Genomic DNA, 25,358 nt, shown 5'->3' with positions numbered 1-25,358 from the left:
CGAGGGTCCTTTTCAATCAGAATAAAAGTAAAAAACTATCCAATCTGCAAAGAAAAAAAAAATCCCTTTTCTAAACAGTGATTGACAGCTCCTGCAGTACTCCCACTGCTTCTAAGGATTGGCGGTGGTTCTCCTCAAACGTTTATACAAAGTTTTTCTTTGAGATTGGATAGCAAGCTCTTATTGGAATACCAGAGTTGTTGGGAATTTAAAAGAGTGCCTCTGAAAGATGACAATAGATGTTGTAATTACAGCAGTGAAAGGGTTTGGCCAGTGCCGACTATATCAAAAGTGCATGAATTTAGGCTAACCAATCACGCACTGACAAACTCTGTGGCACAAAAGTGCAACTTGTAAAAAAGGACCTCAAGGACCGCAAGTCAACAGAATATGACTCTTGTGCAACAAGTAAGGCTAGGGGACTGGATTCCAATAAATTAAAATAGACACGGTGACCGGGGCTCTCCCAAGCGTCTGAGGAACCGATGGCAGCCGCCGCAGTCGGATTCCGCCAGTAACAATAGGGGGCTTTGTTAGTCAGTTCCCTTGATATGGTAAATTGGCATGGGCAGCGGACAGTCGGCTGGTTGCCAAGGACATGTGAAATCAGCGGTGTCCGTATTCAAACCGCGATTCAACCTTTTGGACAAGCTCCCTAAATGTACACAGGATGAAATGAATATTTCAATTTTACTCCCATGTTAGCACAAACACCAAACTAGGGGAAGTCACAGTTGATTTTATACATAGTTTTAAATGATTAAAATTGATCACCTTTAACTGACGGTAGTTTTACACCTGATGACATCATCATTGAGGACCATCTCTTCCCTACTAGATCCTTCTTTAGCGTATCTGTGAGTAGGATCCAAGCTTGCTAATTTGACCAAAAAAATCCCTTGAAAGTATACAATGTCAATGGAAAAATAAAATTTCTAAAATTTCTAAATAATGATTCAAAAGATTACGTCATCATGAAGTCAGTGAAACAGAGTAAACATTGCTCTTAATGTAGGTCTTCCTGTGTTGTAACTTTGATGAAAAAACATCTCTGCCAAGTGAGCAAAATGACCCTTGTAAAGTGCGTACGAAATGAATCACACGATGACATCATCATGACATAATGCTTTGCGGCACATCTTTGCCACAGAATCTCTATGTATCCTACAGGATATCTGCAAAGTTTTAATCCATTGGGACATGTACTTCAGGAGATATAGGGCTTCAAAGAGTGCATTTTTAATGGCTTAATGTTATTTTTGTCAACATCACTTCCCTTTCTAGCTGTCTTTGATTGATACAATTAAAAGGCAATGTTGAATTCCACTGAGTGAGGGCACCTGACACTCTTGGTAATACATATGCAACTTTAACTTACAAAATCCTGCAGAAGCTTTCAGTTCGGTTTGTACGCGAGACCAAAATTCAATATCTCTTCAATATGTTTGGAATAAAGTGACCTTGATTGGGATCGCAGATAACAACACAGTGTTTCCCTGACCGGCTAGAAAGCATAATGGGCAACAAATGATGTAATGCATAGTTATTTCAAATATGCGCACTTAATTTGTTTTGTGTACCTTAAGCTCGTATAATTAATAGACTACCGGTGTCTGTAACTGTTGCTTCATCCCAGTGGAATGTACAAAAAGTATCAATCAGGTAGTACGTACATGTACTACAAAATGTTAAAGTTCATCATGTAAGGGTGCAGTTCAGTTTTCTCATAAGGGTTTGAAACCCAACCGAAGATCTGCTTCAGTAGTGTTTGCATTTGATCAACCCTGACGGTCTAGGGTGTATGTGAAATTTTAAAATCAGAGGGTTGGGGACTGTTAGGGCTATTTGTATACACAAACTAAGAAATGTCGGTTTCGAAGATGGGAAGAAAAATAATACAAACAACAATTTCACACAATTCTTTCAAAAGTACAACTCCTTATTGCCTATTGAATTTGAAATGGACAAATCTGCAAGTGCACAGCAGCACAAAACCCTGAATGTGGAAGGTAAGTGTATGTTGAAAATGTATTAAAAATATTGAAACTGAATCCTTGTCAAGAGGTTGAGGGATTATCAGAGTTTAATGCTCAATTGTCCTACTCTTTATGAAACATTAAGGGAAAAACTGCATTTGTACATGTACACTATGTGCTTAAGGGCATTTTACTATTGTGTATTATATAAAATCGGTGAAGTTTTTTCCTCTGAAGATTTCCAGACATACTTAAGAAGACATGGGAACACATTGAATATATTAGGCTCTTGTGAATGCTGAAATCGTCACATAATTCCGAAACTTGTATTCATAATTTCTGTGGTAATCTTGAAAAAAAAAGTGTTGGGCCATGTACATGTACACATATACATGTACATCTCATGTCCTATTGGTTGCAGTTTTTCAGATACCGGTAACCTTGGTATTTTGATGGAAGTTCTTGTGTAGAGCAATCTTGGTACGAATTGCATTTCCATTGACGACACCTGGGACACCAAAGACTTTCTCCATGTATGTGCTGCTGAACATTCTTCTGTGTCATCTAAAAATGGAAAATATATTCATTGTGCATCAGTTCATGTGTTGATACATGGAAAAAAGGTGTCGGAAGTTTCAGTGCTTTTGATATCACTTGGCTACATAGGAGTAGGAATGTTATAGTAGGGGACCGGACATATGGACATGATGGATGTTGATCAGTAAGCGATTTGCATTATTACATGCATGGGTCCCCCCCCCTTTGCTCATGACTGCCTTAATCAGACCTGGCCATCTCTTGTGTGTCTTGTGGGTGTCAATACCAACAGCAGGACTTCTGACCGCAAAATTACCTTGTTATTTACATTTACCGGTACCTTGCAGTTAGTTGTCCAACATCTTCCTTCTTATTGGGTAGCCATGCATGTACATACGTGTAACCGCAATTACAGCAGTGATCTCAAGTAAGTACCCATCGAGGTTCAAGGACTCGCGAGTCCCTCAAGAAAATGAGCTTCCCTTGAAGAATTTCCATCGAGTGAGATCTGGCAAGTGGTGAGAATGATCAAGCAAAGTCGGGTGTGTGTCAAGTTTTATCGTGTGCTGCAGCCGGACGGCAATCACCACGGGTTACTCGAGCATTAAATGTGATCTCCACAGAAATTGTGTCACCACCTGATCGAAGCAGGGTGTTGTAGCCCAATTATAAACACTGCTATAGCAATGGCAATTTATGTCCATGTATGTAAATTAAAGTGATTAGGTTTTCAAAATCCAAGTAGCAAAATTAATACGGTATTTTGGGTGAGAAATAAAATCTGCCATGTCGCAATGTGTCAAGCTAAGTGAATAAGCAGGTCCATTGTGCAAGAATTTCACAAATGAAGGCATGTGAGAATTGGCTACTCAACCTCCATTATTATTGCTGCTTCTTTTTGTGTGTCCTCCTTATTGTAAATATTTCAACTTTTGTTTTTGCTTTTTGGTTTTGTAACTTGGGGGTGTGGGGGTTATTTTTGGAAAGAATTTGCAAGTGGCAAGTCAGACTTATTTTTTTCCACGGCATTTATTTTGTGCTTTGGAGACAGCTGTCCTGATTAGCCAATGTTAGTCTATCTGAAGACGACATTTTTGTGTAATTTCTTTAAAAGTGAGACGGTATTTCCTTTTAATATGATGGGGTTTGCATTTACAAATTGGCAGTACCATTCGTTAAATTTGTTTTTAATGCAAGTAAACATGTGGCCCGTTACATCGTAATCAGGAATGGGCCGCAGAGGGCGTTTTACATTATGGCCGAAGTGGGGATGGGGTAAATGTTGAAAAAAACGATGTGGCGGTTTCTGCATGTTTGGAAGTCACGGTATTTATGAAAGGTTTACTGTCACCACACTTGTAATGTGTACCATTTGAAAGCTTATGAAATTTTCTTTCTGACCAGGTACATATCTCAAAAATTCAATTTGCCACTTATTCCTGATTTCGATGTACCGGGTCACATATTTTATTTGGTTCACTAAGACATATGAAAAAAAATGCTAAGAGGGAGCTTGCTTCTGCTGTCCCATGTTGGAAAAGATTGCGGCTCAAGTACAGAAAGTTTTCTGCTCATCCCTTTAAAGTTGGAAATAATAGTACACGTAAAACTGCCGTGTGTGCATGACCATTAAGTCGCTTTGTGGAAAATTTTTTGTCCGAGTTTTGGATATTGTGGTTAATAACCAATCAGGTAGCTGTAAGTTTAAACGTCACGGTTGCCTTGCCAATACTGTTGCTCAGCAAACATGACAAATCTGCTACGTGATGCCCACATGTTAATACTGGGCATTCATGTCGTTCAGCTGGCCAATCACCGAGCCCATCGTGTTACCAGGTGCATTAACTCGCCTCAATGGTCGCGCATTGTGCCCACGCTTCTTTCTTTGCCGCGAGTCGTCTGTCCATCTACGCCTGTTTGCATTGGTCGCCTAGTGACACCCTAAACATACAATGCAATCCACCGATCGAATGGCTTATTGGGCAAGCTTCATTTGATTATAGATGCACTTGTAATATGTACATTAGTTTTACTGGTTCATCTTCCCCAATACTTGGCTTCCAGAATCAGTTCAGGTGTAGATGTAGAGTAACTGTCAAATCATGCTTGGTGCATGATTTGACATCATAGGTACATCAACCACATCCAAAAGGTCATTCCCGAAAACATCAGGAACAAAGGGCGAGCATCAGGTTTCTAACTCCACCAAAGCCCAACGGTCCTTTTCAGGGCCAACACATTAATAAAGGAGAGATTCTGAAGGCTGTCTGATTGAATGTCCCAATGAATAAAATTTTGACCCTCCCCCTCTACCGATTAACCCATACCGTCCCAAATCCTCCCAAATCCTTTTCTGCAGAGTGGAAGAATTTGGAGGATTCAGGGTGTATGGCAAAAGTGCACAGCTGGTTTCAAAGGATGCCATGCATGAAGGTCGAGGATTAGACCTTACGTTGTTTGTGCTTAGTCAAGCACAAATTCAGGCCAATATTTCTTTTGAATCAACTGCACAGTTCGAAAGTGCCATTCACACAGCCTCAACATAATGATAGGAATTGCCGGAGGATTTTGAAGGATTTGGGCAGTTAGGCACACCTCCAAATGACATTTTCAAAAAATTTTGGAGGATTTGGGCTAAATGCAATTTTTCACGTTGAAAATCTGAGGATTTTGGAGGATTCAGGATGGTTCCTTGTAAAAGGGCCTAGGGGGTTAAGGTTAAACACTGAATGCCCCACTGATGGACTCCCTATATAATGAGTCCCACAAATGAAGGACCGTGCTGATCCAGGCAAGAAGGATTGGTGGGATCTCATGATGAAGATCTGGCAGGATCAGGAAAGGAAAGTCTTGCAGTTGATCCAGTTCAGGTGAGGATCGTAGAATTCTTTGAGAAAAAAATCAACGATGTTAAGAATTGAGTTAATTGTAAAAAACAAATCACTTCTGACAAATTCATTTAATGCATGAATTTAAAAATTAACACTAAAATGGCTGAAAGGAATTAAAATTCTGTAATGCACTCAGACGTTGGGTTTTGTTGCACCACGAGGTTGTCATTGGCACATTGGACAGGCTGTCATCCTGTTCTTCATTAGAATTTGCACACGCTTAGTGCATGCATGCAGCTTTGATTCTTGTACATGCAGTTCACAGTTTGAGAACAGATGAAATACGTCTCCAACCGCAAAAATCTGTAATGTTGTCTCAGAGTGTATTTTCCTCGATTTTGCAGTACATGGTTCTTTCTGGAACTCCTTAACCCCCAGCTGGGTAGATATGGTAAGAAAGTTAAGAACAGGTAAACGTGAATTAGTTTCTTCAACATAGCAAACCAAGAAGAAATTATTCCAGATTATTGGTCATGTTTTACAAAAGTCTTGGAACCTGGACATCAGTCATTATGTAATGAAGACTGGCCGTCTACATGTACCCGGGATAATGCTAGTCAGTAGTCCAATGCTGACTGACATAATCACCCATCAGACCATGTACCGGTACACGTATGTGCAGGTTACTACTGAAGAACCTAGCCAGGTACACATTCCCACTTGTTCTGTGTATGTGCTGCACAAACGAACAGTTGCCTGGTTTCCAGTATAGTCAGCTATATCTAGTCTTTGTGGTTTTGTTGTGGTTGGCTAAAGACAGGACCACCATGACCACACAAATGAAAAATAAACTCAAAAGCATTTTTAAATTTTTCAGGTTTTGGGGTTCTTACCTGGTACAGTAAGCTGCGGCTTGGATTTGTGCATTCAAAAATACCTTGTACATGTACATGTATGTTGCACTTCAGATTTCTCCTAAAATTCCTATCATATTTCTTCATTTACAATGTATATGCATTAGACATGGGTTGCACATGGGACAATCCTGCATCCCGCAATGCACTAATGCTAAAAATACATGTACAGTGATTTTTTCATCCCTTTCAATTCATGAAACTGTAAAAGCAGCATAGTGTTGCCTACATCTGGGAGTATCTATTTTAGTGGTTACACACTACCGGTATGCTACTTCTGCTAGTCGGCAAAATATTCATTGTGATTCTAAAATCCCCAGTCTGTGATTTCTGATGAGGTACAGTAGACATGATTTGAGATAAATTTATATTTACACCGTGATCGTGATGAAATATCATATAGTGGCACTTACTATTCAGTGCTATATTATCTTTGATAACGATCAAAGTTACAAGTTTTAATGTTACTAAGTCAAGCTGGACAACTGCATCTTATTTCTCTGCTGTGACGACATTATACAGGATTACTCATAATGAGATTAAATACATGTGTACAACAATATGGTAGTTTTCTTTTTTTTGAAAGGGTTCAGCATCATTCTGAAAACAGTAGCAAGAATACTGCAGTATTGAAATTCCATACTGAGTTTGCCGATATTTTGTTATTTATGGATCATCAGTCAGTATGCTTCGATATTGAAAATACAAGTACATGCACCTGTACATGCACATGTAATTACCACTCTCGGTAGTGCTGGAATACTTTCCAAGCCTAGCCACGGGGTGTTGGGATTGAGTCATGCACCTGTGCAGCAATGATTTCACTCCTTATCCCAAGTAGCATACATAACGTGATTTGCTTAACGTTCTTCAAAGTCACCATGCTCTTGTTCCTCGTCCAAAAGAGCCTGACTGTATTTGTTGGATAATCAGTGATTTAGAATGAGTGGTAGCTTTGGTGAATGTGCTCGCTGTGTACATACATGTATACATGTACGTGCATGGATGCATAGAGCCTTGGTAAAGTACATGTATGTTATGAATTATGTCCCTGGCATAGTTTTGTATTGGTTCTAGTTGCATGTGTAAATTAGTCTGTTGAAATTTTTACACCACATCAAAACTTCATTAGTAGTCAAGGACTTCAATCAATCCAACACATTTTTTCTTTATTTTCAATTTCACATTTTCTGAGGTTCCCTCCCCCCTCTCAAAAAAAGTCAGGATTGCACTGTCAAAATAGTACAGGGTCAGTCAGGAAGCCTGGAGCAGAACCAGATTTTGGAGGGTATAGGTTAGCTTTATTTCCAGACGTGAACTTTTGCCAACTTGTTAAAGATATGCAGCTTGGAAACAACATTTGTTCATGGAATTCCACAAGCATGTTTTTGTAAGGAACCATTCTTAATCATGAAACTAGTGGCTCACTCTTTGAATTTTCAAGGGGCATCGTGCCACATGCAAAGAAGAAGTGGCTCTACTTTGCCTTCCATGGAAGATTTGGAAGGATCATTTTGGACTAAGAATAATGAGCCATGTACTGGTGTCGTGAAGGGCAGGAATGGCCTGTGGTGAAAATTAGGAAAAGGTAATCCACACTGGGGATTGTTTTGATCCAGGTTTGTAGCGTTTTGTTTTCAGTGGAAACCAGTGGAAAGCACAAGGTAAAAGATGTCTCTGTTTACTTTGATGACAGGAGAAACCTCACGATTGTAAAACAACAAAATCCGAAGGTGAGAACGAAACTCCAACTCAGAGCAAGGAAGTTGTTGGTCCACAGGAAGTCATCAAACATCCCTTGCAGAACAAGTGGGCCCTCTGGTTCTTCAAAAGCGACAAGTCCAAATCCTGGGCAGATAACTTAAGAATCATAACCTCGTTTGACACAGTGGAAGACTTCTGGGCGTAAGTCAATATGTCACCTTTCCAAATGTTTATTTTACTGGTAGGGTTACATGTATGTTATGTGTGAATCATGTCCTCTGGTCATGAAAGTATTGTCTCCATACTGCCAAAGTCCAACACTAGGTTGCACTACTGTTACTCTAACTTTTAAAAATCCTGTACTTGGCAGAAAACAATGGTTCATTGTTTTATTTTGAAGAGGCATTGAGCCCTGCGTAAGGTGGTCTTGGCTAAATTCTTCTTTTCTTCAATCCTGCAGAATCGTTCAAAATGTCACAGATTCTGAATCAAACTGAAAGGGTTATGGTTTTAGATTTTGGAAATGTAAGACACAACTACATGTATAAGTTACCGGTGCTTTGAATTGCGGTTTAAATGTTCCAGTTTTTAGAACACAGAATGAACACACAATGGATGAAGACTTCTTTAGAATAGAAGATAACGGTACAGAGACGGATATTTCTAGAGAGGATTGTGAGGGTAGTAATCAATATCAATTTTGTATTATGCATATTTGCTTGACTAATAAACAATGTTTATGTTTGCTTTCTACTGTTTTGCCCTTTAGGTTGTTTAACCATATTCAGTGTGCGAGCAAACTTCAATCCGGATGTGACTATTCACTATTTAAGGTTGGTTTATTCAAGTGCTACCAGAAAATTACTTTCCTAATTACCTATGTAACCCGTGGGTCACATTTCAAAATAGCAGGAACCAAATTTCGTATTAATTCAATTCCCTTTTGAATAAACTCTTGACCTCACACAATTCAGGATTTTGCTTTATTGGAGGGAATAAACAAGCCAATCAATATGAGATATACATGTGTGAAGTGAATCCAGAGAACACCAATTCAAATGGCCATAAGTTAAAATAAGAGATATACAGAAAATGCAGGATCCTGTTAAGTCAGAGTACACTTTGAGCTCAAGGAAAAAAATGGCACCAAAGTTCTAGATGTAGAGATGAGTTGCGATGAGTCGTTCCAAGGTGGGAGAACAGGAGTCCGTCATGTTGTGTTGCCGGTTGACAAAAAGTGGAGAGCAAAACTTCAATAGAAGAAATGTAATGCAAAGGAATACTTGGGGATCTTGCAAGATTGATGCTGGTGATTAATGCCACAGATGCCTTGGTGTACTTGTGCTGTGTCTGCAAGTCACAATATATGTAGCTTGGTGGCTGGGATGCCTGGGGACAGCTCTTCAGGTGGACTACAGAGACTCCCCTCCAGACCCTCTTTCAGAACATGCAGTTCAGTAACTAAGATAGAGAGCCAACACTTGTGAACATAAGTGTTGAATGCAGAGTAAACGTACTGTGAGAGTATACAGAACTCATTATGGGCTCTGTCGGCATGATGGGCTATAAACAGGTTAGCTGTGGTGCATGTACTTCAGTTTTGCTATAACTGTGTAGCTTATCACTATCCCTGTGGATACCTTGCTACAGACATACCAGTATTTAGGCATCTTACACAGCAAAATTCAAGTGCGCAAAAAACCCATAATGCCTACAAAGGGCCAAATTACACATTAACCACTCCCTGCCGGGGATTCCAGATCCGGACACGTATGCTTTATATGCATGGCTGGGGTCTCCGAACTCGGACAACGGGAACAGGGCCTTGTAACAAAAGACCGTACCCGGAACAAAAGACCGGCTGCTGGGAATTACCGACATTTTTTCACTCTCAAAAGTGGAGATAATCCAGCCTTGTTTTGAAACCATATACCATGGTTTGGGGCATTTAGAGCAAGCAGATTACCACCAGGCACTAAAGCGCTCCACCACCACAGCGATGAGCCACACAGCACCACTGCATGCTAATCTGGCCCCCATTGAAAAGAGATCAGCAGCACACTGAGCCAGATTTGTGAACAAAAATACTCTGAAATACTCTGAAATACTCAGGTGTCAATAGATTTTGTCTGTCAGGCCACAGTGGTCACCAGAGTGGTCACAAGACAGTCCTTCGTGTGTTTGTAAGTGTCCAGTAAATGAAGATAGGAATTTTTAAAGAATTTTGAAAACACAAAAAAAGGATAAATATCCCAGCCCAGCATCATCAACATTGATAACTGCCCCAACAGGAAGTGGTTAAAATGATATTGATGAATAAAAAAGCCAGCCTAAAGGTTGAACATTTCTTGTGGGATGTCATCTTTTGCAGGATGGTATCAAACCCATGTGGGAGGATGGCAAGAATAAAGCTGGTGGTCGTTGGCTGGTGAATCTGGGTCGGCCAAAACCCCAGGATGTAGACAGATTCTGGTTGGAATCGGTAAGTGCCAGCATGGATGCAATACATAAGAATTAAAGAACAACTCCAGTGATTTCAATTTTATTTAGTACCGATGTCCCAATTTGAAGAGCTACATGTATGTCTAATAAACTAAGAAAAGTCAAAACCGCCTTTTTGTGTTCATTTGTCGTGTCAAAAGAAATGCATTTTGTAGGCATTTTGTTAGTGAGAGTTCCGCTTTCATGAAAAGGAGCGTGACGTCATGATTCATTAGCATCTAATGAATATTGATTTCTGTGATGTATTACTGTGGAGAGGAAATACAACAGTGCGCTCTATATGCATCTATAGCACACATAGCTGCGGACGACAGTATGAACTTGAAGAATGCTCTCATTCTTCGGAAACTTGAAAAATTTCATTTCACAGAAATAATGCCCAAGACGCACGATTTGGGCATTATTGTAAGTCATGAAGAAAGGAGCACAAACTCTCGACCGAAAAGAGATAATGCGGCACAGTAGAACCTGCACACAGATCGATCTGCTCGCACATGTAGCTCCATTTTCATTTACAGTATACAAAATGTATGTACGTTTATAGCACAACCAGTTGTACCACAGATACCAGTTTCAATCTTTTCTCGGTATTACATTATACAAATTTTGTTTCTCTACAGCGCTTACAGCGGTCAGATTGTGGAAATTTTTCATAAAACTCAGACAGTGTTCAAAGTTTTGCCATAATTACAAAAAATACAGATGCAGTACAGACATGATTTGGTAATGAATATGTGATTTATTAAACACTAAACGCAATAAGAGTTTATTTTCAAAACTTTTGAAACAGTTGGAGTTGGTTTTTAAACAAAATCTAGGCTATAAAAATTTCAAGCACACATAACCAATGAAATGGCCCCCTTACTTGGGCATTCCCTAGCTGGGTGGGAGAATTCTTCTTTACAAGAACTTGGCTGTCTTATGACCAATCTGTTAAAAATGTGGTATGTGTGTAAAGACATTCATTGTGAGTACCTCTTAAGATTTAATTCAATCAAATGAAGGGCTTTATTTTTACATGCATATGGTCATTTATACATGTAGTTATGTTCTCACACGTGTCAGCCTCCATGCATGAAGTATACATCAGTGGGAAAGTACAACATTTATGGCAGACTGTTTTTGATGAAAGGGAATTTTGCAAGAAGGGTGTGTCAAATTTTCAAGACGGCATTTTAAGCATCAGAGAAAAGATGTCCAATGAGGAGTTACACATGTAACAGGTCTAATCAGTCCAATCATTCTTTGTTTATTGTTTTGGAGTGGTCTAGTGGTTAGGGTTCTTATCTTCCTATTGCAGGGTTAGGGTTCAAATCTTGATGTAGAGCTCATGTTGTGTCCTCAGGCAAATCAGTTAAGTCCGTCTTGCCTCTTTTCCCCCCAGAGTATAAATGGGTACCTGTGAAGGCAGAGAGGGATATTGTGGTTGATAAACCTGGTAGCATACTCCCCAGGGAGTTGAGATGATTATAAGATTGTTTCTTAGCCCTGTGAGCAGGGATAATGAGGTGTGAAGTACATTGACAGTCTGTCAGCACTTGAATGCATAATATAAATACATAAGTATTATTATTTAACAATGATAAAAGATGACAGGTGATGAATGTTGTCTTATGTCAGACTATATATCAAACATATTGGTCTTTAGAACGTATCTAGTCTAAGCCTATAAACAGACTGCAAAATAAAAATTGAGAGCATGAACATGTATAATGAGGAAGTGATGTGTTTTCCAAAAGACTTTTTCAAGTGTGCAAATTGTCACCACCGTTATCTCTAGCTGTTGTTCCTCATCGGAGAGTCGTGCGACGATGAAAGTGAATTGGTAAATGGAGGTGTCATCAATGTCCGGAGCAAGGGTAACAAGATTGCTGTGTGGACAGGCAACTATAAGAAGGAGGAAGGCATCATGAAGATTGGGTGAGTCAGAGAGACCATGTCTGGAGAGACACCAGGCTTATAGGACAGGACTGTAGTTGGAATTGTATTGATTAGGAGACTTGGGTTAAAATCAAGCTTGGGTGGGGGACCTGTCATAGCAGGGTTTTTTTTGGTAGCCAGCAGGACCAGTACTTCAAAGTTTCCACTGGTCCTGCTGAAAGTTTTGGTCCTACCGGAACTGCACATGCAGCTGCAGTGAGCAATCCTTGTTAGGGGGCCTACATGTTAATATACTGGATAACTTGGTGCAGTCAAGACTAGGGGCACTTACGAAACGAGTGGATAAGTACGGCGAAACCCTGACGCAGCCAAGCCTTTCGAAAACTGGTCATTGCTGAGGCCATGCAGCCTTTGAACCCCTTTTGTTAGTCTTTAATCTACTAACAAAAGCCAAGCCTGACAATCATTTATCAGGGGGTTTCCATTGTCCTAGCTGAACGACCTGCCTAGCCACAAAGAGCTCATTCCAGGCAGGCTTTTGTCCATGGTTTATTGTTTACTCAAAAGGATTAAGTTGAAGAATTCCTTTGAGGAGCCAGCAATGGTAAGAGTGAAGGGGGGGCAGATGAGAAAAAGAATATACATGTACGCGTGTTCATGCCTGTTTTGTACGTGTTCGAGGAGACATCAACACTAGTAACCGATGTAAAGGCACAATGGGCAGATATAGGCTTCTTTTGTCGCAGGTTTTAAAAAGAGACACTGTTTCTAATTTTCAGGGAAAACACTTGCCAAAGTTCTTGGAAAAACTTCTTAAAGTGGTAATTTTACATGAAAGGAATTTCATGACAGCACGTAGCCGTGCCATTGATCGATGGCCTTCAATTGCCGCGATGTCTCTTGAAAAATAGCAGTTTCCAGGGCCAGCTTTTCTGCATCATCTCAGGAAATTAGGCTGCAGAGCCCTTTTTATGAAAAGAGGAATTTAAAACTGTTTTGTCCATCTAGGCCTACATTTTCCACAGTGCTCTAAGTGATTGCGACCGACAGCCAGAAATATTGCAGCTCATGTATTATTTGTCCCAGCCCTCCCCTTGCCACAGCGGCGTCTGCGTGATCCCCAAAAATGCAATGCAGTACGATTACCATGCTGCAGCCTACCTTGCCAAAGTACCTGTACGTGTATAACTTACATGCACAGTGCGTAAATAATGCAACTGCCGCTTGTTATTACGAACAGGCTGTAACAAAATTTGGGTTATAACAAACATGCATCTGTGGTCCCGGCTAAAATGTTTACGTTTCTACAGGGAGAAAATCTGTTACAGTGAAATCGCATTGTAGGAAATTCTTGTTACAATGAAAGGTTTTTGTGACTCAGTTGCCTGAAAAACCATTGTTGAAGACCCATTAATAACGAGTGTTGTACGAATCACAGTGTTGAAAACATGTGCCCAATGCAATTGAAGCAATATTGCACTAGTTCCCGCCGTGCCCAACCATCGCCAAAGAAGACATGGTGGAAATGTGTTAACCAGTCTTTGAACGTATCCCAGCTGGTTCAAGTCGAAAAACACTGCCACATTACAAAATTTTTGCAAGTTCATGAAAAAATTGATCTCTTGCCTGTTTGTATTTTCTGTGTTCATGAATTTAATTTGAGGTTGTACTGCTCTTTCATCCTCGTTTCCTACTGCAGCGAGGTTTAGCACCCTCCTCCAGATGCATCACGTACGCTTACATATCGCGAAATGCGGGCATCCTTCGCCAGTTTCCTGTCGTCATTGAATAGCGTAGAGCACATGTCAAAAATCAATTATTTTTTTTGCACTGATTGTAGCAACGCTAGGAAAAATCCCTTCCCAAATCTGATAAAAAATACACCCAAGATACGTTTGCTTAACTATTCTCTCTTCTCAAGAGCCCAACTATTCGCCCAACACTGAATTATTCATATTGCTTCTAAAAGAATAAGCGTGCCCACCAACTAGATTGTGTGCTGACATGACGTACATTTTGCAAGACATACCTATCAAGTCACAATATTCCCTCATGACATCATGCTTCTTCGGCGACCATCTCGCGCACAGGCGGCTATGCCATGGTGGGCGAATGAATTCTTGCAGACCTGTACACACAAGTCTACATATGCATGCTGTTAGCTTCGTCCACGTCCATGGCAATTGAAAGTCTTGAAAAAACATCCCTAGCTTGATGCTTTCAATTGCTTTTTATCTCATGTACATTTAATATATGTTTTCATATGACAGTGAAGTTTATTATTCTAGACGCATCATAATGTATTTCAGTAATCGTAAACCGAGAGATCTTTTTGACATTGACATCACATTTACAACCATTATGCCATACAAAATAATATTTGTGCTTCCACTCACCCGCCCAACCTTGCAAATCGTGCCGACCCAAAATCTTTTTATTGAAAAAGAAATATAACAAAAACTGTTTCCAACTCTTGTGCTTATTTCAGGGGTGTGAAATTTTCCCTTTATTTTGTTGCGTATGCTGAATTTTATTTTCTGCTTTTTTGCCATCAACAGGCCAGTTTTTCCTCATCTTCTGCTTTCTAACGATTTTTCTTTTTCTGACAACGCAACCGCAAGGCCAAACTTTCCACGTCTCCTTTCGTTTTCGGACACTGAACAAGAATCTACTGTACATGTACGTGCGTACAGTGATCTGTACATGTAGCTTCCGGTAGCTGCGGCCTGGCTCAAAGTGGAAGCCTTTTGTCTTATCCTTGGGCCACACGGTCATGTATTCATGTAGGAGTCAGTGGGACTCATTACAGCCGTTTCTTTGTGAGCGGAGGTAGTGACTAACAATCTTCACTATAACTCACTTTAGCACACACGAATTTACCACTTGAATAAGGTTAGTTCATTTTGGCTTTTGCTGAAGCAGGGTTTCACAACTGGAGCAGGGCGCCAGAAGCGTGGTTTTTACATGCCCTGTGTGCATCGTTTAGTACAAGCTGTCAAACATTTTCTGGACATTAACTCGTCGAAATATCACTGCAACACAAATGTATAATTGTTCAAAGAGGCTCTGACTTGGATACAATCTTTGTCATCATCAATCCTCAAGTTACAAATCTGCGGGGAAAAAACAGTGGATGGAATACATCATAGACAGGCATTCAACACAGTCCACGCCTGGAAATTCCAAGTGCCAGGGATGCGATATGCATTCTTTGTTGTACCAAAGAATTGAAATTTTGAAAACGTGGTCGGATCAGGTGGGAAATGTGCCAGCTCACTCTACAAACCTCGACTTGGCCGTAGATATTACATTCTAGTTTTTGCTGCTTGTCATATTTGAATCAAAACCTTTCTTACATAGCCGAACAATTTTCATGAAAAACATCAAAATTACTTTTGAATTAAGAAAAATTCCCATCCTAAATGTTTTACCCAAACACTTCAGAAGAAAAAAATACTTCCCTTCTACCCAACCTATTATGCTTTCAGTGTAATAGGAATACTATTATTTTGTTGCCCTTACATTCCGAAGTAAGGTTTAATTTCGTTGGGTGACTTCGAGTTACCAAAATTTTATTGTCCGTCCACAACATCAAAGCGGTAAGTTTTGCTTGGAATCGGTCAAGAGCTGAAGTAAGCCTGCAAATTTATTACCTTTCTATTGTGACAATCATTACAAGGATTCTTGCAGTAATTATTCAAGCCAAACATGGATGTCAAAAATCAGTCAGACATCAGCGACTGTGTAACTTTCTTTTGAATATGACCATTTTTTTAAATTTCAATGCTAAAGGCCAGTCTCGATTTTTCTTTCAAGTTCGTAATATTTGGGTTCCAAATTCTAGTTGGGATCGTAGATTTCATTTCTAACACCTGCTATCTAACATTAGCATTTTTATCAATATAACAGTCGTGACATGTGCTCCTTGTATCTTTGATTTTATCGATGAAGTCTGGCGACTACTGTACATCATTTCCTCCGATGTCAGAAAAATAAGAAAATGTTTGAAGTTGTATTAAATCCATCTGAAACACAATCGTATTGTTTGTTTTAACCGACATGATTTGGACAGAAAACAGATCTATGAGAAAGACATACCTTCATAAATAGGGGAAAATGATCAATCTCTGATTATTGCTTAACCTTGTAAAATATTTCATGTGGAAAAAAATCACATGTGTACAGAACAGATGGCAAACGTCTGTTTAAATGGGAAAAAAAATAGAACTGCTAAAACCTCCACAAAAAACAGCAGACATTTGCACCTGGTCACAGCAAACAGAAATACAGCCATAACAGTGAGAACATTATTCAGATCGCGGCAAGGCCCTCATATTCTCCGGCCCAATCCTACTTGCAAAACCACCTATCTGCCAGAATCAAAAGCAAAGTGGCTGCAAACATCAAAGCCAACCGACAATGGGCACCCAGATTTTTTTTTGTTAAAGTGGAATTAGGCGGATGGGACTGACTCTGGAGTTGGAATGCCGTCATGTGTGACTGCATCCAAAGGGGTGGGACTTCCCATTTTCATTTAAACAGTGTTCAAAACCATGTGTTCAAGCTCAGACTTGAACCAGAGAAACCGAAGTCTGAGCTGAATCCACTTGTTTCGAAAACACTCTAGATTAGCCCAGCGCTTGGTGCTATGCATGGCAATACTACAGTTCGGATCAGTCTTATGTTGCGCAGCTACAGGTACATGCAGGTACACACAGCAGGCGAAAATATATCCAGATCCACCACACTACTGATTCGAGTAATATGTACACAGATCTTTTTTTTCAGTTCTTCTATATTTTATTAAATTTACCAAATACATAATTGTACTGGCCCACCGGACCACCAGTTTTATTAAATCAGCTGGTCCGCTGACTTTTGTACTGGCCTCGGGCCAGTGGACCACCATTAATTTTGACTCCTGCATGTGAAAGAGTACAGCAGTAGTGATGGCTGGATCAGCTTAACAGAGGCTTGAGATCCAGTCACAGGTCACAGAAGAAACAAACTGTGATGTTTGGGGTTCTAGAGGCAATATCCAGCAATCAGAACTTGAAGGGGGATGCCCCTCTCAGGAAAAGATGTGGTGAATGTTTGTATGAGACAATCACAAGTTCAAATCTACATGTAGCTCAAAATCAACTTTTTAGTTGACTTGTATTTTAAAAAATAATCTGCAGAATCAAATGCAGTTACCTTTGTTTTAAGTGTTTTTGATTGAATGTTTTTATAGGCGTGGATTCAAGGAAGTTCTTCATCTACCACCTAAGACATTAATATCATATGAGGTGAGTCAAATTTAAAATTCATTTTGGTCCTTAGCCACTCAATTGAACATTTGTCATTAAGTGACACAAGTTCATTTTTTACCTTGTGTGTTTTAATGCATACAAAATTCAAAATACTTTTTGATGCCTTGAGTGTCACTTGACATCATTCAAAGTTGTCAGAAAAGTAAATGGAAACATAATAGGAATTTATCCACCCTGAGTTTGCTTGTGATGATGCTTTGGAAGTTCACCATTAATGTCTTGTGTGTATTACAGACATTGAGATGTTTTCCATAGTGGCACAAGGCATATAAAGATGCACTTGCAAGCCGCACATGGAAAGTCATTGATTTGTGATGAAAAAAAGTGTGTAAGGTGCAAAAGGAAACCATTGAAAAAACAGATTTCAAATTCAAGTAACCCTAACCACCCAAGGGTTGCTGGACCTAACCTTCCCCAATCACCCAAACTTCAACACCTTGGAAAGAAACTCTTACCTCACAGTACCCAATCCCACAGACTTCAAAAGTACCTCCTGCTGCAACAGTACCCAATCACACAAACTCCAACAGGTCTTTACCTGTGTAATTTTGTTTGATTGGGTACAGCAGGCTTATTGCTCGGTACAAAGAGAATGGACTGGCTGAAACTATTCAAACTCACACACCATCATGCTGCATATCCATCCCCAACTGCTGGGATCATTGTGGTCAGAAACACGGAAGATTTTCCTTGTTATGGTAATTATTACATAATATTACATATTACATACTGACCATTTCAATGGGAAGCTTTCTATCATTACATAATCTTAAAAAATACATACTCACTGACATTCTTCATGGTAAAAAGTGAGAGGCCCACAGTGCCCATTCAGTCAAATTCAACAGGGTACACGTATGTGCAGGCCCGAAGTACACATTCAAATAAAATTAAACACCAGATAGTAAGCTACCAGTACCCAGTGCCACAAACTCACACATTTTGCTGGTGTTGAATCCTGTGTGGTTACGAAAGGTTAGGGTTAATGCATTACAAAATTGGCATCTTTGCTCAAGCTGTTTAATAGTGAATAAGTATTGAAAGTGACAGTGTGGCTGTGGAAGAAAACTGCAAGCGCAGTGTGGTATTGCACTAACAGTAGTCTAAAGAGGGCGCCGAAGATACACAAGCCACTGAAATTCACCTCAGAGATCAATCCTGAGCGGTAGCTTTAATACGACTTTTAGGATAAATTTGAAATCGATTTTGCAACTTAAGATTTAATAAAAAACAAACAAAAAAGATATATTTTTAGAAACCTTAAACGTGAAATCACGGCAAAACATCACAAAAACAGAGAACCATAGTATCAGAAGAGGGTGCACTTCAGTTAGACTAAAGAGGGCGCTATTCAACATGGCAACAAAACGTTCGGCAGTAAATTTTGCTATACCGAATGACCGCTGTATCGAACATTTAGCGTGGACCCCATTGTGTTCGTTATAGCGGCGTTCCACTGTTTTGGTTTTGTGCTCAAAGGAGCCCCACACCGGCAAAGAAAAGAAGGTGGTGGTTAACCATTTCAAAAGGAAAATGGGTTGAGTGCAACTTTCATACAAAATATGCTCAAATATACATTTCAGTGACAAAAAGGAGCTTAAAAAGTGTCCAAAATTTTTAAATTGATGCAACGCAGTACCAGGAGAAACCACGAAGAATGTTAATTATATTAAATGAATGAAATGATTAGAATACAATGCATTGCAAATTGAAAGCATTGTGGAAAATATGAGTTTGCAGCATTGACTGAAGGCAGTCTAAGGTGATGGCATTCCTCACTTGTAATGACAACTTAAATTTACAGTTACTCAGTGCTCAGTTAATATTCTAATAGAAATAGGTTGGTTGTGTTTGCCATGCCACATGAACCAGCATAGGTTACTGACATCTTATCCCAAAAGGATCTCATTGCTTTGTCAAGCCAAATCATCTCTTGTTGCTACTCTCAGTGGTGCACTGGTTTTTCTTGTTTTTACCACAGGCCCACGCAGACACGATGTCCAAAACAGGATCTGTGGCAAAGAGCCGTTATGTGGTATGATAGTGGGCTGCCATAGATGTTACGTGTATAGCTTATATGATATGTAGAGGGGCACCGGTGTACAGCAGGACATGTACAGTGATTTCTGTATGCCATAAAGGTGCTGTAATGTAAGGGGATGGGAAAAGGAAATAAGAGCTGAAAATTTATGGAAGGCATTTTGCCATGTAATGGCTAGGACCTTTCTAAAAGCCACTTTATTGGCAAGGTCATCTTGCTTTTTCAGCCAACATCAAGCATGATATCTAAGATGAAGATGTCATCTAAGATATCAGCTTGATTACATGAGTAAGGAGGCAAGTTTTCCCAGATTGGATGGTCTGGAGCTAAAATTACTCTTCGTCAAACCAGCTTGATTAAAAAGATCTGTTGAAGTCAGCCACATAGAGTTCCAGTAATAATTTATTGTTATTGATATCTGTGGCATCACAACCCCGAAAAAGAGAACTTCAGGTGGCAGTGGCCCACCAAGTAGCTTTTTAGCAAAGATGATGCCACAACTTTCATTACTATTTATTATTTTTATTTATGCCTTAGTTCTGACTGGAGACAATGTCATCAGATTTTCCCACAAAAGACATTATTGGTTTTTGAAAAATCAATTTCTAAAAAAGTCAAATTCTGTTTTGAAACTTAAACAGCTTTTTTCTGTTATTTTATGTGTTTTAACTTTAAAGTGTTAAACATTGATTTATACAAATCTTACAATTGACTTATGGTAAGTAATCAGTAGAGGTCACAAAAGGCAGGTGAGGACTGTATACATATATTTTGACAAAAGACATTGGCAGTTATTATCAAAAGTATTGTTGGCGAGGAGTTGATATTTCCAGCACTCTCAAAGTTTTTTGTTCTGATCTGAGTCTCAGAATGAGCGTTCCTGTCCCTTTTTGTAGGATTGTTTGGCAAATGGTTCACGCTCATGCTTCAGTGGTGACTGCACCTGAAGAAATGCCAAAATGAAAGCTCACAGAGGTTTGGGCTTGAATTATTCTAGGAGAGCATACATGTATGTGTGATAGCTGCCTTATCCTGAGTGTGGTTGCCCATTGTTGAAATGTCCATGCAGGAAAGTATGGGGCATTTTCTTCAGGTAAATAGTGAAGCAGCTTTGAGTAGTTTAGCTGAGTCAGTAAAGAAAAACTTATTCCTGCGCTCAGCGTGTACAAGAGAGAGTGTGGCTTACTTTTCTGGGTGGAGCATGCATTATTTCTGTGTTTCATGAGTCAACTGAAAGATAATGCATCTAACATCAAGTTCACATACATGTCCAATTGAGTCATGCATGCAAAGAGACATAGTTACTAGTGGGATGGTAGAATGTGTACATGTACATGAGGAAATATAACTCACAAATTGTCAAGTGAAGGTGGTACTACAAGGAATATCCCCCTGTTGTGACTGTTGAATTGATAGTTTGTTGGGTAACATACGATATTGTGTTGTGTATTCTCAGTTATGTATGTGACCATTGCCAAGACATCTTTTGAATGGGCACACAGAAAGTACAATGTTGTGTGTAAATGAATGACACGACTGACATGACTGCATCATTCATGTTAATTTTCCAACAAAAAAACAGTGTTGGGCAATTTTAGTGAGCTTGTTAGTGGGGGTCACAAGACCCTTTGTTGAACTTCTTGGTTTCCATCGCACTTTACATGAGCTGGATCCTTGTGGGTTCAAAAAGGACTCAGTTGTAAAGCTGAAATAAATATGGTTGATTCACAATACATGTAGTGGGCCTCCAAGAGTTTGCAACACGTTGACCAGTCACAGTGTGCAAAATCTACTAATCCTTTCCAAACATGCATTGGGTCGACAGATTTCATGCATTGATTGGCAAACACATTGCAAACTCTTGGAGGCACACTACTGTGAATCGCCCCATGTTGCGGTTGAGAGTTGAGAGCAGCCTATCCCACAAATTTCATCCAGTGCTAATTTACCAATGGAAAAAAGGCAGAGTAACCATAGAATATCTATTTTGATTTCATTTTGACTCTTAAAATTAAGAATTTCCTTTTCCTTATCAACATTTCATTTCTTCTCATTACCTCTTAATTTTGTACAAACGTAATTCACGCAGAACAAAGAAATTTGAAATGAGAGAAAAAATAGGGATATCTAGTTTGTAAATTGTATATATCTTGTCACAGTGCATTGCATGATTACATTTTGCAGGTACATGTAGTTCTTAGATGAGTAATTAAGCTGTGAATAGAAATTTATACCATTTCTATGTATTTCCTGGTAGTGATCTTTAGGAATTGGTTGGGTTGGGAGCATCTCCAGTTGTTAAATATTTCAGTCATTTTGTCGTGATTGGTGATACTGTTGAATTTCTAACTTAGCCTGGGGCTGTGTTGTATTCGGTTCATGACTGTTCGGCAGTGCTGCCATCATTTTGTATGAGGAATTACTTGTTTCATTCATAGGGGCTTGCATACCCTCAGGGATAGGAACATTCAAAATGGAACATGAAGTCAATGTCTACTGATATTTTCTAGCAAAAGAAGGAATGTGGGAAACAAAGTGGAAGTTTACATGTAGTTAGGAATAAACTACCTTTAAATCTATCTACACTGAACCATTTCAAAATCTGCTACCACCCTATCACTGTTAGTATAGAGGTTGTAGGAAACTAAACCTGCAGAAAAACCAAGACATTATTACAGAAAATTTATTGCAGAAACTATTCACCATGAAGAGCATTTGCCGATTATGTCACACATTACAGTCATTTTCAAAAGTTTAGGACCACCATATAAAATGCATTAACCAGAAGTAAAACCAAACTTAAACCGATCAATCATGGCAACTTATGTTTATTTTCAATGTGTAACTTTGGTACCTTGGTTGAACATTTTTGACTACATTTCCATGATTTGACATGTTAACCACTTCCTGCCGGGGACTCCGGGATCAGAGCCGTATGGTTTATATGGGTGGCCGCGTCGCCGAACTCGGACAAAGGAACAGGGCCCTGTAACAAAAGACCGTACTCCGAACAAAAGACCAGGCTTCTGGGCATTACCAATATTTTTCACTCTCAAAAGTGGTGATAATCCAGCCTTCTTTTGAAACCATATACCAGGGTTTAGGGCATTTAGAGCGAGCGGATTACCACCGGGGACAAGAGCGCTCCACCACCGCAACGATGAGCCACACAGCACGGCTGCACGCTAATCTGGCCCCTATCGAAAAAAAGGTCAGCAGTGCACTAAGCCAGGTTCGTGAACAAAAGAAAGTTATACAACACCGCACAATCTGGGCTCTGTTTACAAGGCTGCTAGCCTGGCTGAAATACTCGGGCGTCAGTGAAGGTCACTGTCAACTTAGAGTAGTGCCTAAAGATTACTTGGTGAGGCTATAAATGACTGTTAAACGAAATGATGAATTTTTGAAGGATTTTGAAAACGTAAAAAATGAAAGTCATGCAGGCCCAGCATCATCAACATTGAAAAATGCCCCAGTATGAAGTGGTTAACAGTCTAATATTCAGTGTGCCCTCCCTTATTTCTGACAGCTTAGACTGGTTTTTTATACCCATGCTGCCTTGCAGACAAAATGTCATACAAGACCTGCCTTTGCAAAAAATTTCATTCAAATGGGTATACAGCACTACACTGATGTTATGCACCACTGTAAAATCAATGTCAAGTAATAATTCAGTAAGACAGTGTAATGCAGGCCCAGTGACAGAAATACCAATAAAACTCAAGGTGGTCTTAAACTTTTACAGATGACTGTACCAATGCTCCCAACCTCCCAACTGTTCACGATATTGAGTGTGTCTGATTTCTGAGTGTGCAAATATTGTTCATTATCCTGTCAATACACACACTACGAACATGTAACAAAAGAAACACAGTGCACTAACAATGACCGTCCATTGTTATTTCACCATATATGTACTTCTCTTGTTTAGATGTTCGTAGTGATAGAAAGCACTCGCATTGTAGTATTTTTAGACAGTTCTGTAGAAGGGTAGAAACAGTACAAATCAATACAAAGCTAAGCTTGATCTAATATGGACACTTAAGTTTTCTGAGATTAGTATTTCAAATTTTGGTAGATTCAGTGGTGTCATATAAAACAGAATGAAGGTAAATAAATGACTATTAGTAGGTCTTTGTTACTAATACAATGTGCCATTAGCTGTGTAAATGGCACAAGTGCATGTGTATAGGCATGAGAGTGATACAAGGGATAACAAAGTGTTATATATAAAACTCTTTAGATTTGTATACACTGTAAGATGTCATTTTCTCCTTTGTAATTATGTAGGAGGTATATATGGATTATGGAGGAATTCCTCCATGCACATTGGGCTTGAATGGGCCTCTTTACATGGACAAGCGTCAACAGAAAGCAGTGGTGGAACACGATATGCTGTATGATTTTGTACATTTATACAAGGTGAAAACCTACTCTCTAGGCAAATCATTAGGAATGTTCTTGACTTTCCACAATAGCTGTAGTGCCCATGGAAGAACTTAGGACACATTCAGGAAGCACTTGACCATGCTTACAAGTCTTTCATTCTGTAACCTAGAGACATTCGATTTGCCAGAACATGCAGTCTCAGTACAATACCGGGGTATCTCTCAGATACAGCTGTGAAGTTTCTAAATGCAGCACTTTATTGCCCTACCACACCATTATACATGTACATGTACTCGTAGTCTGCTCTACATGTAAACTGTTCGGGGAAGCCATTAGTGTATGACCTGTTTTTTGTTTTGGCTTTTTCCGTGTATATAGGCCTAACAGTGAAGATTTTTTAGTGGCTGTTGTGTGTTTTTTTCAGATAGATGTACATGTTTGATTGTACAATGTATCCATTTATAGCCTTTTTGCAAAGTTCACCATGCTTGTGCAGCTTTGATTTTTTCTTTTGGCCAAGTTCTCTGCAAGTACATAGTGGTAGCTCTCCTTTGGATATTGAAGACCAGTAGGATATTTCCTAGATGCTCCAACTTGGTTCCTTTTTCTGTCAAACTTAACATCTTCTGGTGAATTTTGAGCGAGGAAAAACTTATTTGTGGAGGGCTTAACCAGTGCTAGAATAGACCAAACATTTCCAATCGCTCAACCTTTGGATATCTGTTGGTTTTACCTGATAATAAAGGTTGGTTCAAATTGTGTATTAGTTTATGCCATGTGAAGATGATGGCTATTTAAGAGAAAGGTTTTTCCTTTTATAATTGTAAGCTTTAACATTTGTTTTCTAATTGGTAGGAAAGTCAGTGTTGCTGTTACGTACATGTACTTCAATCAGAATTTTGGCCAAATACCTTTTCAAGGGGACAAAGGGAAATTCAATGTAATATTTATAGCATTATTTAACAGCTTTTGGTCTGATTTTTTGTGTAGTCTCAGTATTTGTTAACTGTAAGTAACCCAGATTTACATGTAGTTTTTTTCAATCCAAAATTTACTTCACATTTTTGTCTCTTACGTTTATTGTACAGATGGGGTACGAATAAGAATTAAAAATGAACATTGTATGCAGAGCTTTGTTGATTGCGCCACAACAGAAGAATGTTATGAAACACATTTTATATGATAGTAATTATTGCATTCTAATAAAACTATAACTTTAAATTAATTGTTCATATGACTTTGTGTACTTCTGATGCCATTTGATAATTTCA

At 39.2% G+C, this 25,358-nt stretch overlaps 1 protein-coding gene across 2 annotated transcripts in view; it reads left to right on the top strand.

Annotated features, from left to right (window-relative positions):
- The window catches only part of LOC110988151 (eukaryotic translation initiation factor 4E-like), a 54,257-nt gene extending 28,933 nt beyond the window's left edge, over positions 1–25,324 (top strand). For both annotated transcript variants that reach the window (XM_022251418.2, XM_087129915.1), the window contains exons 2-7: positions 7,955–8,163; positions 8,732–8,795; positions 10,334–10,444; positions 12,245–12,384; positions 17,579–17,633; positions 19,639–25,324. In XM_022251418.2, coding sequence (XP_022107110.2) covers positions 7,955–8,163; positions 8,732–8,795; positions 10,334–10,444; positions 12,245–12,384; positions 17,579–17,633; positions 19,639–19,698 — 639 coding nt within the window. In that variant the 3' untranslated portion in view covers positions 19,699–25,324. The remainder of the gene's footprint in view (positions 1–7,954; positions 8,164–8,731; positions 8,796–10,333; positions 10,445–12,244; positions 12,385–17,578; positions 17,634–19,638) is intronic.
- The last annotated feature ends 34 nt before the right edge of the window (positions 25,325–25,358 follow it).

The sequence above is a fragment of the Acanthaster planci genome, linkage group LG19 (assembly GCF_054643075.1).
Source record: "Acanthaster planci isolate LZ-2023a linkage group LG19, COTS_SCS, whole genome shotgun sequence".
NCBI classification, from domain to species: domain Eukaryota; kingdom Metazoa; phylum Echinodermata; class Asteroidea; order Valvatida; family Acanthasteridae; genus Acanthaster; species Acanthaster planci.
The sequence above is the reverse complement of the archived record's forward strand: the minus strand, read 5'-3'. Positions and strand labels throughout refer to the sequence as shown.